Genomic DNA, 15,501 nt, shown 5'->3' on the forward strand with positions numbered 1-15,501 from the left:
TTCTTTGATTTCTGTGGTGTGTGTGTGTGTGGGTGCGTCTGTGTGTTTGTGGGTGTGATGTTGACAGAGGCTGAGGAACTCTACCAGAAAAGAGTCCTGACAATCACGGGTATTTGTGTGGCTCTGCTGGTCGTGGGCATCGTGTGTGTGGTTGCCTACTGTAAAACCAAGTAAGTGCTGAGATCTGAACATGTAGCTGCTCCTTTACAATCAGCTAGCTACTCTCTGCAGGGCCTGTAATGTGCAGCATAGGTGCGACTAATAGGATATTGTGTTCACTAATTTAAAGCAACACTTTGCAACTTTGTTTCCTTAAAATAGCAGCTTCAAAATTAGTTTGATAGAACATTGACTTTGAACAGAGATAACGTGCAGCTTTCATTATCACAAGTACAAATATGACCAGTAGTTGCAGCTTAACTTGTCAATATCAGGCCCAGCAAGCAAAGGTAATACCTAACTATGGTTCAGATAACAAATTAAAAACCAGCGCTAATCTCCAATAGTCAGCGAGGAAACTTAAAAAAAAAAGTAAGATAAGATGTACCTTTATTGATTCTCCATAGAAATTCACAAAATGTCACATCATCTCAAGAAATTAACAGCACAAGTAATAGTCGGTGCAAAAATAACACCGGCTGATCTGATCCTGTTTGTTCAACAGGAAACAAAGAAAGAAGATGCACAATCATCTGCGACAGAACATGTGTCCAGAACATCCCAATCGTAACCTAGCTAACGGACCCAATCACCCAGGACCAGGCCCAGAGGAAATCCCCATGGTAGACGTGAGTCACAGAAAAGATTTGTTATTAAAGCATATGCACCCAGATGTACACTGAACGATGAGTTCATGATTCGTTATATAACCCTCCCTTGTCCTTTCCAATGGAAACAGTACATATCAAAGAATGTCCCTGCAACTGAGCGAGTCATACGGCCTGCAACAGAGGGGTCGTTCCCTGCCAGCCACGCCTCTTCAAGATCTCACAACTCTTCCACACGCGCCCATTCATCAACTCACAGGTAAGCATGCACCAGACATTACATGTGTGTTGCCCCCCTAATATACCTCAAAGGATGTTCAGAATCATACATAAAGAGATTTATCAATTTGGTTCATTGGTCAAAACGCCTTTTTTTACAAGGCATATTTATTTTTTCAAATGGGATATAAAAAAGAATCACATGTGGATACATTGGGGTGTGTGTGTTAGTGTTAACACCTTTTTTATTTGTCAGACATGAGGAGCGGACCTGGAGCCTGGAACGCTCGGACAGTATCCTGTCTGACTCGCCGGGAATGATGTCATCATCCGTGGGGACCAGTAAATGCAGTAGTCCCGCGTGCATGGAGGCACGGGCACGGCGCGCTGCACACTGTGGTTACTCTGACCCCCACCGGCCGGGCCTACAGTACGGGGAATCCTTCGACTCGCTGGGGGACTCTCCGCACAGTGACAGGTGGGAAACAAGCCTACGTGGCTGATAGCGACACAGGGTTTGGCATGAACATTTTGAGAAGATTCCTCTCTCGGCTGGTTCTCTCTCAGCCTCGAGAGGCCAGTCAGGGCACTCTGAGAGATTCAGTGGAAAGTAACACACAGCAGGCATGATGATGAAATACGCTAAGGTAGGCAAGAGTGACAAACAGTGCTGATTTCCGTGGGAACTCGTGTGCATCCAGCGACTGTAACATGATTCCTTTGCCCGTATTTAACTGTAATTGGCAAAAGGAACAACGTGACATTTTGGGAAATACTCTTGTTTGCATTCTTGCCCAGAGTCACATATATCAGAGAATAGGTGGTAAGTGGTAATGCAGGGCTGACTACTCCTACAAGATGCATACTGTTGAACATGCAAACCAGCACTTATCTAATGTAAATCATGCTTTAACAAGTGAGCAAAAATGAGAATAATGTAGCAAAGAGGTTCCTAAAGCCTTAATTTTTTTATTGCTTGTATTTGTAAAGTAAGATATTCTAGGACTGACTCAACTTAAATATAATCTAAATGGCAAGAACTTAACGGTCGAATGTGTGCTGTGCAGTTATGGCAATAATTCTTTATTATCATTATTTAAAGCAAATGATCAGGACCTATACATTTTCGTCTCAGACGTTTCCACCCTGCTGCCCTTTTCTTTTGTGTGCTAAAGATCTTAAGATATCATCACTACCAGTAAACAGCAAGCATGCACATATGAATAGGGCCTTGCAAGATGAGTTTTCATGCAGAACCAGATTGAATAACTGACATTCTGTCAGTGTCTTTCCAGGTAACAAACGTCGCTTTGATCATGACCACAGTTTCTGTATGAGCTGAATCATCAGTGAATCTAAGGCTTTAACGTTTTACGTGCTCTGTTGTAGTTGAGTTGTAGTCAGTTGTAGTCTTTTTGCATTGCACAAGTGCATTCAGTGCATGTCTAAATCCGCTTTTGGTGGTTCATCAGCAGAAAAACGGTTGCCACGCCAGGTGCATTGTTAGAAAGGTTTCAGTTGAATGGGCGCAGGGGAACGTTTGTGGTCACCACATGGTGATGACTCAAGTTCCAGTAAAGTCTCCAAAGGTAACAACCGGAGTAACTGTGTGTAGCAGTTCATTTTTTAAAAGTAAAACCGGTTAGAATCATAACATTATTCAGTAGGTAAAGGTGGATATTAACAATGTAAGTGGATGTAGGATATATCCTTGTGGGACACCACAGGAAGGTTTTCCAAATGCTGACAATAGATTTCATTCCAGTTATTCCTGTCCTGCCGGCAGTGTAAGGATATCAAATAGCATAATAATAATACTATAAATCAATTTAATTTTATAATTTTTTATTGTAAAACAAACTACACTATAATAGATTGTGTGTTGCAGAAGTTTCATAAAACTAAAAAATGTTTTGCCTCAAAACTGAAAAATTAACAAAAACTAAAATATTACCACCATGTACCACGTCAGCTGTTTCTATGCGTTTTTTGTATGTATGGAAATTATTTTCCATTAATATTTGAGTGTCAATTTACAGTTTTCTAGTTGCTAGTTGGCACAGAAGGTACAATGTTCATCCAGTTAAGAGAAGATGTTCAAACTGTTTTTTGTACACTCCCCTCCCTTCTCCTCTGTTCTTTGCTGTTCTCTACGTAACTGTTTCTTCTCCTCTGTATTAACCACAGATACGTGTCAGCCCTGACGACACCAGCCCGCCTCTCGCCAGTGGATTTCCATTACTCATTGCCCCCACAGGTGCCTACCTTCCAGATCACATCCCCCAATGCCAGCCATGCCATGTCTCTCCCTCCTGCTGTCCACAACCCTTACCCTCTGGAGGATGACCAGCCGCTGCTGCGCCGCTACCAGGTGCCCCTACACGATGCCCAGTGCCAGGAGCCTTACCGGCAGCAGCGTCGCACCTATCTTAATGACAGCAGGGGGAGCCTGCCCTCCAGCCCCTACCGGCTGGCTGAGGAAGAAGACTATGAGACCACCCAGGAGTATCTCTCCTCTCGAGGGGAGCAACCAAAGAGAAGTGGGTCCAGTGGAGCTGGTAGCCGGCGCTGGAGGAGATCCAGACTGAACGGCCATGTGGCCCCACGTGGATATGAGGCATCTCGGGACTATGGGTCTCGAAGCTGCCTAACAGATAGTGAGTCAGAGGAAGATGGTGAGAGCACGCCCTTCCTCAGTATGCAGAATATGACTGCTGAGCCCTCCACCATCTACAGGCCGGTGGACAGTCGGACTTCTCACTCATCGGGGCGGCACAGTGGGCATGGGAACATGCATACAAGACTTACACACTCACGCTCCAAACCGGACAATACACCCCATTAAAGAGTGAAAATGAACCAACAAAAATAAATATAGTATAGACCTGCATCTATAAGAAATATTTTTATTTTATATAACTGACAGATATTCTAAACAAATGAAATATTTATTTTCATTTTAGCAAAAGTTGTCTACTAGTTAACAGCAAAGACTTTTTTATAGGGAAAACTCTATTTATATGTACATTTTGATTTACAGCATAAAAAGATGTGCCAGTTTTTTCACAACGTAAAAAAATAGAGTAATATTGTGGTGCCTTTTGCTGTATGCCGATGCCAGAGGGCCAGTGGAGGTTTTTGTAGCCTTTCTTATATGGACGCCTCATTTTTTATACACGTTTATGTTTTTTCGTTTTTTTCCTGTTTTACTTTCTTTTCAAGTTGCATTCTTTGAGGAGTCTAGCCCCACTGGAACATAACCCCTTCCATATCACGCAATATAAACCACTTCAACATAAAGTGTATGTTTACATTAATATGATTCACCTGTAGGGTTTATGATTTGGGATTTAATAGAACGCCTGATAAATACAATGTAAATCCTTTTTTGCCCTCTGACTAATGTCTACCAAGAGAAAGAGAGAGAGAGACGGTGTGCGTGTGCGTGTGCGTGTGTGTGCGTGTGTCCTTGTCAGTGTGCGTGTGCGCATGTCAGTTTGCTTGCATGTATTTGTGATTGTTAGATGAGTTTTATTGTTGTGGTAACATCTGATGTGTGGGTGTGCTGGCGTCTCAGCAGAGGTAATAGATGAGAGTCTCACAGGTTCACAGAATAGTGCTTTATCAGACCAGTGACCCCCGGCGCAGGTGGACAGATAAGACTGCTGTAGGGCTGTATGTTATGCAGGTCATTGCTTGATGTGTTTACAGCTATTCTGCCCCCGTTTCCCAGCCTGCCCCAGTCAGGTCCCTATTATCTCTCAGCAGGTTTTCTTCATGTTAGCCTGTTATGAGGACAACAGACACTGAACCGCTTGGCACAGGGTGACCTCCCGCCATCAGAGGTGGTGGCAAAACAAAAGCAAAGATTGCATCTGTTTTCACTCAACTCCGACCCCAATCACATGCCTCATCATCCTTCTGTGTCCATTCTGTTTTTGTGGCTTGTGTTAAAAGGCCACACAGTGTCTCAGGATTTCCACATGACACCCACACACCCCCAAAACACACTCACGCACGCACGTACACACACACACACACACACACACACACACACACACACACACACACACACACACACGCCACCGTACCCCCACACCTCCACCTCACCCCAACTTCACCCCACTTCCTGTACTAAGACTAAGGTTCTCAGATGTTGAGGGCCTGGATGTTAACACACGTCAACCACTTCCCTGAACACTCGCATAGTTAGAGAAAGAAGCAGCTCAGCGGAGAACAGCGCAGAACATACGAGACAACATAAAGAGAAATAGCTGTGAAACTTTGGAGGATCATACAATGCAAAAATATGCAATCTTTCTATTTTGCTGTTTGATTACATCATTTTCTAAGAGGTGTCTGTCGTGTGCTGTGTGTGAAAAAGCTGTGTGATGCCTATAGTGCAGAATGAAATAACATGATATAAATGCATATTTACCTGAGTTATTTTTTTAAAGCCATTATGCAGCCATCTATCCCGTTGTCAGCCTTTCTATCCTCCAAATACTCACGTCCATCGAGTGACTGTGTCCATGACTTTGGTTTGTCACCGGGTTTAGACCGCTCCACTTTACATGCACACGGCCGAGTAACGTCTCCTCCAATAGTACTGCTTTGTCTTGGATCTAGTCATTTTCAAAGTTATTCCGCCAGTAGTGAAACGAAACTTATAAAAGCCCTCTGTCCTCCGGTGAAGGAAATATTGAGGAGATAACTCAAAGAACCCATTAGACGTGACTCAGTGAGAGGAAGGCTGATGAGGTGTCATCACTTTCTGCTCCTCGTTGGACAACAAATAAAAGTTTAATTATCACATGGTAATCTGTTGAAAAGAATATCTTTAAAAAGGTTGATTATATCTGCTACATGTTAAATGCACAGTGGTGGTGTTTTAGAGAGGGGTCTTTTGTACATCTGAAAAAGTGCAAAAGAAGACGGTACTGCTGTAGTTTCAAAGTGGATACCCCCCCCTAGACTACCAGGCGCCTCCTGCCGCTATCTTCTGTTTGATTTTTAAGACCCCCACCCCTCACCCTACACCGCCCCACCTCGACCCCCTCCCCACCCTCGCTTGAAAATGTTTGAACACCTCTCCTCTGCATGTCCTTGTGGTCAAGGTTAGATGGGTGCATGGTAAAAAAAAAAAAGCAGCAGACAATTCTCTTTTTTTTTTTTTTCAGTCGGTGAAAGTGTATTTCATTTAACATTCAGCAATAAAAAAGAACCTTTCCCCCCCCCATGTCATTCCTGAAATATGCTAGAAAAAAAGAAAAAAACTGCGAGATTGTCATAGATTGTAAAATAAAATGAAAAATGAATCCACCTGTTCATATGAGAAAATAAATCTTTATTCATATCACTTTACGATGTAATCATTTCTGTAGAATGCCTCGCTCTGCATTTTGAGTCGCCTCTTACCTGCACGGGCCTAGGGTTGGACTTCATCTCGCACGACGCATACGATACACACCACGTTTGACAAGTACACACATAAACTCTGATTGTGAAATATGATCTGTTTAATATGGGTTTGTAAATTATAAAGAAGCTGTTGTGGATGGTTGCTCTGCTCTCAGAAGTGACAAATCTCACGGTTGTTGCCAGATGCACATAAAAACACACGACCCCCGTGAGAGCTAAACATTGTTGAGTTATATAACTGTGCATAACTATAATTATGCAGAATCATCTCATAAACGCCAGTTCTTGTTCAACACCAAAGCCTATTTCTTCAATATATAAAGGCCTAATGCGTAGTGAAAATGCCCCTGAATATTATCATGCAACTTCATTTCATTTAAAAACATCTAAGAGCAAGAATCTTTATGTTGTCAGAAAATATAGGTTGAGAATTCATGTTACATTTTACTTCAAACGTTTTTACTGTTGTATCTCCAATGATTTTCTGTTCAGTTCAGCTAAAGCACTTGCATCAATTCACCACTAGATGGAGACACAACAGCAAGATCCGTCAGCCACCAAACCAGAGGAGGTCACTTTCTCGCAAAGTGTAATTGACTTTGTGTACAGTTGTATTTCCCCTTTAATAAAAATACACTATATAGATATCATATTTATGAGAAGAGTCCTACAGAACTAGAAGGGAACATTAATTTACTACTGAACCAACATACCAAATATGCAGTGGTGGGACATAACAAAGTAAATTTACTTATTTACTGTACTTAGGTGTCTTTTCATGCATCTGTACTTTACTTCTCTATATCATTTTTACAATCAGCGAATATCTGTACTTTCTACTCCACTACATCTTTGAAATGCATCCATAATGAGGCCTACAGCAGCAGGTACGCCACCAAGCAAAGCACTCAGAAAGTGCTTTTAATTTCAATAAGTATATATATATTAAAAAGCAAGTACTTTTTACTTTTCTGAAGGGAAATAGTTGGTTAGAAATCTCAGAATATTACTTGAGCACTTTATTTGTATAGCACTTGACATACTCTGTTATATAATTGGCATGTGAAAAACGCCCTGCTCGTTAATTTTTGCCCACATGTTTTCAGTGACCCTAACCCTATATATGTGAATGGATGGAGTTTTTCCATTGGAATTCCTGTAGACATTAGCCAGACTGACTGCTGGAGTCAAGTTAAACGGAAAAAGAGTGTGTGTCAGTTTAACCGTCAGAGTTAATATCTGTGTGAAGCAACACTTCCTGGGGAAAAACATGTTATAACATCATGAGGTTTACTCATTTATTTATTTATTTCAGAAACAAAGGATCAGGTCCAGGGAGTGAAAGGCGAAGCCACCAGCCGTTGAGTTTCTGTTTTTCCATCGGCTGGTGCTGTTTTCTCTGTGTTTACATTCAGATTCTTGACTCCTTGAGCTGCTCAAACAGGTTTCACCTCTGACTTCCTTCAGTTAATTTACACTGACAGTGACTCAGCCTGTTTAAATGGAACATTAGTTAGAAATCATGCTGCCTATTTGGGTTCAACAGACCACGAGAACAGAAAAGCACAGAAGATATTAATGAATAGGTGTTGATTAAATCCACCTTTTTAATGTGATTTTTTTCAGATTTGGTTTACCCAAATAAAAAAGGTTATAACATTAGAACGCTAATGGACAAAATATGTACATGATACATCTTTGGAAAGGAAATATCTTCTTCTAAGCTACATCAGATGAAACATGGCTTTTTTGTCTTCACTTGAAAATAAATCTCGAGATTTACTTTATGTAAGAACATCAAAAATACATATCTATCTTCCATATATTGTCAAAAAAGAAACATAGGGAATTTCCTCCAGGCATAAATTTTTACTTTGTGCTGTCACTGTTGTTCTCGAATGTCTCCAATTAGGCTTTTACTCCCCATCTGGAAACACTGGACACACACTGAAGCATTTAGATGCGGATAAAACCTTTTCATATTATTCCAAAAAACGCAAATCTCTTCTTTAATTTTTTTCTTTTTTTACAAAACACCTCTTGCACGATGGGACATTGGGTCAGAAGTACTCAGCTACCCTCTCCTGCCTCCGACTTCAAGCAACAATGATTGACGAACAACAACTTATTCTACAACTGGCTGAAGATCATCATGTGCTTCTTTTTTTTTTTCTCACAATCCTCACATGAGCCTCCCGGGGTGAAACAAAAAGTTTACCTAAATCCAGAGAGCAGAGAAAATGGCAGAAGTGTGGTGACATGCTGCAAATAAATGATAATATTCAGATATATCATGAGAAAAGCCTTTATTTTTGAAAGGTGATGGACTACAAGAATATAAATAATCAAGGAACAGACGGACAGACTCACTGCAGGTGAGGCCGACGTTTCACAGTCTTGCTAGTTCACAAAGTTTGTAAATCGGAATGAATTATATTTATTTCGTTCATGGCTTCTGTTAAAAGACCTGAAAGGTTGAATTGTGGAGAATCAAACTGTGTGTAGCTGGTTAATATTTGTACAAGTTACATCGATGTTACCTGGTCGCCGGCGACCAAGTGGACACAAAGTGGTTCTGTTTTAAAAGGCAGGGTTGTATATATCAACCACCAAGAAGCACCAGTTAAAGCAGATCATAACCTGTAGAATGATTTTATGCATAATAATCATCTTTTTACACAGATATTTAAAATATAAAATAGAATTAGATTAAAGACCTCCAATCTACTGTATTACAAATAAACTTGATTATTTGCAGCTATTCATTTCACTGTATTGACCTGTTCAAATATAATATAGCAACTCCATTTGTCCAGCAGTCACAGGACACAATACGCTCTTCACAGAAATCAAATAAACAGGCCGGACAGTTAAAACCTAAGTGAGTGAACTACAGACGCCCTCAGGCACTCTGCTTTAGGAGATTCGCCTGCTTCTCCTGCAAGGTTATCGTTTCCTTTGGTGACATTTTGGATCTTCTCCCAGATCCCCTGTGATGAAAATACAAAAAGCAAACGATAAATGTGCCATAACGTCATCTTGTGAGCTCTTACAAAATGAATGCTGTGAGAGACATACAAGAATTAACACGTCCTGTCTCCCGCAGCATGATCTTACCTCTCCTCCACATCTTGTATTGTGTCAGGAAGGGGTGAGCCAAGTGTCTCAGGAAGAAATATTGCCGCCAGCCCACTGAGGATGGGAGCTCCTCCGTAGATTAAACCTGGAAGCCATGGTATGTAGTCACTGGTGAGGAGGACCATAGGGGCCACCATGGCTCCTATTCGGGCCATCATGGAGACCCAGCCCATACCGTTCTGACTGAGAGACAGAGAATTACTGTTAAATGCCACGAACAGGCACAACTCGTATAATAATACAGACATAATTATCCTCTTAATGGATATTTAGATTTGCAATACAAAGTCAGATGGTTTGAATTAGATGGGTTTAAGTTAATGCTTAGTGCGGAATATTTGAATTGAACTGATTATTAACATTACGATGGAGTACTTGGGCCACTTAAAGGGAAAAAGAATATCAGAGAATTTGAGAATCAAGTCATAATATGACTAATACTATTAAAAAGAAGAATAAAGATATGATTTTAGATTATGTTACAATGATGAATGTGGAGCATCATGTAAAGTTATCCTGTTTAAGTATAAGTGGTCTTTTGGCTGATCAGCACCACATTATCATAAGTATCAGGACTTTGAAAAGATTGAGTCCGAAACTGAGTCTACTCCGAAGAAAGAACCTCACAGACTTGGAGGAAGTTTCCTCTCTACTGAGACTTTGGATCCACAAAGAGTCGAATTCTGTCAAACACTGGCTGTTTATATCTTTAAAATGTTTTTCCATGTAATAGTATTATTATTTTTTCCCCCAGTCATTTAAAACTTTATTCACACAATACTCCAACTGTCTTCACAATTATGACTTTATTTTTGTAATATTACAACATTATTCTTAGTTTCTAGTGAATGGTATAATAAACTAAATGATTTACTCAGCAGCTCTTCTGCTACTAGAAACAATAAGTGTAGAGTATTGCTATACTAATGTCAGTCACAAAATACATATCACAGTTTAATGAGACCATGCATCTGAACACGTGCATGAACATTAACTAAAACCTCACATATGTTTCCAATGTGACCATGTTGAAGCCACATCCTGGTGAAGACTTCGAGCTGTTTTTAACAGTCATACATTATGAAACTGTCACAGAGTTCATAATGATCCGTTATTGTTTAGCCTTCATGCAAATCTTGGTAGAAGCTACTGTTTGACATTGTTAATATTTATCTGCTCACCTGCCAATGTGTCTGTACAAGAAAGTGCAGAAAGACACCTTCTGCAGTTTGCACTGACCTTTGTTTTGGTATAGTTTGTATTTGCTACAAGTGGCTTCTGATTCAACACAAAGTAGTTATCTATAAAAAAAAAAACCTGCAGCTCTCCTGGAGCTGTGTTCTAATTGATGACCTTTACTCCGAGTAGCTTGGTACTAGACATTGTGTCGTGTTGCACATATTTCCAATTTGTCCAGCAAAATACGAGCTGTCCCATAGTTCCTTTAATTTATCAGGCTGATATAGTTCCAGAGAAAACCCTCATCTGGCTCATTTATACAATGAGATTTCCTCAATAGAAGCAAGAGTAAATTAATTAATTGAATGTAGCTGAACAAATTGAATGTAGCTGAACAAAATAATGTCTAAATAAGACTTACCGAATGATTGTTGGGAACAGTTCTCCAGAGTAAAGGTAACAGCAGTTGAATGATGCAGCGAGGCAACCTTTGCCCACAACAGCCAGACAGGTGCGAATCGTCTGTTTATCTGCACAGAGGTGGAAAATGCATTTGATCACTCTGTTGTTTCTGTAGTGTGTAATACTGTTGTGGTATATTTTACACACAATGTATGTGCAACACAAAGGTGGAATTATTGAACAGCATAAAAACACAGAAAATATGTACAAAAGAAAGACAGAAGAACATGCAAAGTTGCAAACCTCAGACTGCACAATGTGAGGCAAAGGCCAGTTAGAAAAAATTGGTCTTCAGCTTACACAAACCCCCTATCTCTCTCTCTTCTCTCCCGTCTTTGCCACCCACAAAGACGCCCCGTTGAGTCTGGTCCTGCTTGTAGTTTCTTCCAGTTAATGAGGGAGTTTTTTTTCTCTCCACAGTCGCCAAAGTGCTGCTCATTGTGGGAACTGTTGAGTTTATCTTTCGATTCTACGGTCTTGAACTTCTATGTAAAAGGCCTTGAGATCATTTATATTATGATTTGGCGTTATACAAATAAAATTTAATTGAATTCATTTCTGTTGAAGGTGTCAACAGCGGTCAGAGAGAGTATGCCTGTGGAAGGACAATTCCACAGTGTCTGAGCCACTATCAACTTTTGTTTCTAGTCAAGGATGAGCCAGAAGACCTAAGTGATATAAAGCTACAGTAGGTCAGAGTTGCATGCAGGTGCATGGCCATGTAGGGCTGCCTAAAGACAAATACCTTCAAATGAATCCTAACACAGAGATTTCAAAGATTAGGCTGCACAGCTGAATTGAGCAACATGCAAATCTATGTGGTCTGGAGCAATGGTAAGAACCTCAGTCTTATCTACATTTAGCTGTAAAAGTTACTCTCCACAGTGCAAAACAGACAATTTATCATTCTCATTATGCTTAAAGTACACAGACAGCCGAGTATCATCAGCATGACGGTGTTATGAGATAACATTAAAGGGATAGTTGACCAAAAAATAAAAATTCACTCATTATCTACTCACCACTATGCTGACGGAGGGGTCAGGGAAGTGTTTAAGTCCATGTAAAACAACAACAACAACAAATAAAACATGCCTAGGCTAAAAACATGGTGTAAATGACACCGTTTGTTTGGGTCGAATATGAATGTTGGGGCTTCTGGACACTTGGATGACACCACAGGAGCAGTATGGAGGCATGTTAAGTTTTTTTCTGTTGTTTTGTTTGTAGATTTGATCCCCATTTACTTCAAATGTATTGGACTTGGCTGCAACCTAATGCAATTTTTTTGGCGAACTATCCATTTAAATTTGCCAATGGTATGACTTATCTGAGGCGTATACAGAACAAATAGTAGTGGACCCAATGTAGAACCCTGGTGCACACCACAGGAGAGAGCAGCAGTTTCACACATGTACAGACCAAGCAGAAAAGCCAGACAGGTATTTATCAAATATGTTGAGTAAAATAAGGATAACAGTAAGCTAACATACCATAAGGGACCAGTAAATTGAGCAAAATAGTGATCCCAGCGATGACGAGAACAGCACATTGTGATCGACGCCTCCCAAATAAACTCATTGACACGTTGACGACAACTTTAGCGGGGATGTCAACAGCACCGAAGATCACTTGGATTAAGTAGATGTCCACCCCAAACTTGTCCAGATCCATAGCAAGACCATAGTAGGCAAAGCTGGTTGATAACCTGGGTGTAGAAAACATGAATTGCATCATTGTAGTTTCATAGACGATGCTTAGAAATCTTCTTTGTACAATATGAGCAGGAAATGTACCAGACAGCACTGAGGCAGAGTGTCATTGTCCTCATGGTGGGTGTGTGGAACAGATCCAGGATAGAGTAGGAGCCCTGAGTACAGGACATCTCTTTCTTCATGGATTCGTGCAGCATCTATTAATGAAGAGAGCGTTCTCGTAATCAAAATGTATTTCAAATACAGTTATAAACAGATAGGTGGTGCAATAACACAAACACACTGTGCTCTCTTACTTTAATGTCTAATTTTTCTCCCTCTTCATGGCGTCCGTTAAATCTGGCCACACTCTTGAGGTTCTTGATGGCGTGCTCGGACTTTTTACTCAGGGCTAACCATCTTGAAGATTCATGAAACCACCTGTGTGAGATATTTGTTTAGTAATCCATTGTTTAGGGGCAATACCATGTTCTCTTTGCACAGAACTCACCATGAGATGAGGAAGAAGACATAGAAGGGCAAAGATACAGCCAGGGTTAACCACCTCCAGTCCCGAATGAAGTAGGCTATTAAAACCAGGATCAACTGGCCTATCGTGTAACAGTAACCGGTGATTGTCCCCACCGCAGTCCGGACACGAGTGGGGATCCACTCCACAACTTGAAATAATCACAGAAGAAGACATGTTTTACAGAATTTAAAATGATTAGAACTTCAATATACTGGGATAAGTGTCAGGCCTGTCAACTTCATCCGCATGCAATTATTCAGTGTGACTGTTTATATTTAGCCTTCACTCCATCCAGAAATAAATAACTTACTGAGTGAGAAGGTGTTGAGTCCCAGGCCAGAGAGAGCCAAGCCACAACCAAAGCGGAACACACAGAAGAGGGAGAAGGAGCTGGAGAAAGCGGCACATGTTCCTGACACTGCCATCAGCAGGTTAGAGATGACCAGGAGGATACGGCGACCATATCTTGAAGCCCAAGAAGAAGAGTGTTGTCAGTTAGGCCAGACTAAAGTATATGACATTATCTGAAGTGTAACACCTAGAGTATATGAATAAATTGCAATTTGAAACAATAAAATGAGAAGAAGAGCTAAGTTTTCATATAACATATGGATAAATGATTTAGCAGTAAAGTTACATCCATAAAAGAACGCTACCTGTCTGAAAGGCCTCCGAACACAAGAGCTCCCACAAGCACACCTCCCATATAGATGGTTTGTCCCATTTGTTTAAATTTGCGCATATCACACACCAAATGCCACTGAAGAAAAAACAGCACAAGTTACAACACATGACAGGAAATCATACTAATATTTGCACTGTGAATGAGAGTAAGGTGACTGAAAAAAGAAACCTCAGATATGATCGTGGAGCTCCTGACAGTCATGTTATAGGACCACCCATCTGTGCATTCCTGCAGGGCAGCATCCAAACCTTCTGTAGCATCTGCCAGATCCCCCGAGCCGGAGGTCCCATTCTTGCCCAGGAGGTGCCACTGTGGAGCAGCGTAACGCTGGCACCTCTGCGGCCTCCCTTCTCCGTCCAACGGTACTGTGATCAGCAGCGATTCCTCCAGGCTCAGCTGGGCCTGAGAGAGGTTTGCGTGCGCACTGCAGTAGTGAGACGGTACCGTGGCCACAAAGTTCTGCAGCAGGTTGTGGCTGGCCATCATCAGGACAGGGATACACAGGAGGGTCACATGCACGACCTGGAAGCGCCCTGTGCTGCCCACCTGCTCTAGGAGCTCACTAAATGGCATGGTTCTCTGCAGAAGGTCTGTCAATGTTAATGGATGCTGCTAGAGCCTGCTGTTGGCTGGTTCCTTTAAAATAGTTGGATGTGTAGAGAAGAATATGTTGTTCTAGCACCTGTGAAAATATTAAGGAAAAGTGGATAGAAGCAGCTGACTATAGTTGTGCATTTAAATGTGTTAATAATAAAAACTTACCTCCTCTCATCCGGCTACACAGAATATCCACTAAAGCAATTGGTAAGCCGGCTCACAAAGTGCAACACTTTCATTGAGAACAATAAGGACACTATACCGTCAGCTCATATCAAATCCTGGCAACATGTCCCAGAGAGATGTCCTTTAAAAAAAAAAGAGCCAAAAAATCAAACAGAAGTAAAAGTCGTCTTGTAACGGCACCGGGTTCAAGTGTGTAATAGCCTCTCAAATTCCAGCAGCTTTTCTGAACTTTGGATTATTGGAAGTGCAATGTAACCTCTGGAGGTATTAGCAGCTCATTCACTGAACACTCCAGCCGAGTGCTGAGTCCTCGCTGTGTGTGAACAATGTTGGGTTGAAGTGTTTCACTGCGAGTGAGCTCCAGCATCAGGGGTGGGCATGGAACTGTGCTCAGCTCTTTCCCCTCTTTGCCCTGAGACACACTCCCCACACTTTATTGGTTACTTAATCTGAGGTGCAGGGTGATAGTGTGTGTGTGTGTGTGTGTGTGTGTGTGTGTGTGTGTGTGTGTGTGTGTGTGTGTGTGTGTGTGTGTGTGTGTGTGTGTGTGTGTGTGTGTGTGTGTGTGTGTGTGTGTGTGTTTGTGTCAATGTTCTCATTGGTGTATACAGAAGAAAGGTC

The 15,501-nt window shown here is 41.3% G+C and overlaps 2 protein-coding genes across 4 annotated transcripts in view; one reads left to right on the forward strand and one right to left on the reverse strand.

Moving 5' to 3' along the window:
* The window catches only part of nrg2a (neuregulin 2a), a 73,717-nt gene extending 67,372 nt beyond the window's left edge, over positions 1–6,345 (forward strand). For all 3 annotated transcript variants that reach the window (XM_035178022.2, XM_035178021.2, XM_035178023.2), the window contains 5 exons: positions 68–170; positions 665–788; positions 899–1,026; positions 1,243–1,464; positions 3,174–6,345. In XM_035178022.2, coding sequence (XP_035033913.1) covers positions 68–170; positions 665–788; positions 899–1,026; positions 1,243–1,464; positions 3,174–3,831 — 1,235 coding nt within the window. In that variant the 3' untranslated portion in view covers positions 3,832–6,345. The remainder of the gene's footprint in view (positions 1–67; positions 171–664; positions 789–898; positions 1,027–1,242; positions 1,465–3,173) is intronic.
* Positions 6,346–8,737: 2,392 nt separating this feature from the next.
* On the reverse strand, positions 8,738–15,271 carry slc22a6l (solute carrier family 22 member 6, like). Its single transcript, XM_035178025.2, has 11 exons — positions 14,860–15,271; positions 14,266–14,779; positions 14,069–14,172; positions 13,723–13,877; positions 13,392–13,560; positions 13,198–13,321; positions 12,983–13,098; positions 12,680–12,894; positions 11,146–11,254; positions 9,525–9,728; positions 8,738–9,397 (listed from the first exon to the last, which is right to left on the reverse strand). The coding sequence occupies exons 2-11, from the start codon at positions 14,668–14,670 to the stop codon at positions 9,310–9,312; spliced, it is 1,689 nt and encodes a 562-aa protein (XP_035033916.1). The 5' UTR covers positions 14,671–14,779; positions 14,860–15,271; the 3' UTR covers positions 8,738–9,309.
* Positions 15,272–15,501: the final 230 nt, after the last annotated feature.

The sequence above is a fragment of the Hippoglossus stenolepis genome, chromosome 15, assembly GCF_022539355.2.
Source record: "Hippoglossus stenolepis isolate QCI-W04-F060 chromosome 15, HSTE1.2, whole genome shotgun sequence".
Taxonomy (NCBI): domain Eukaryota; kingdom Metazoa; phylum Chordata; class Actinopteri; order Pleuronectiformes; family Pleuronectidae; genus Hippoglossus; species Hippoglossus stenolepis.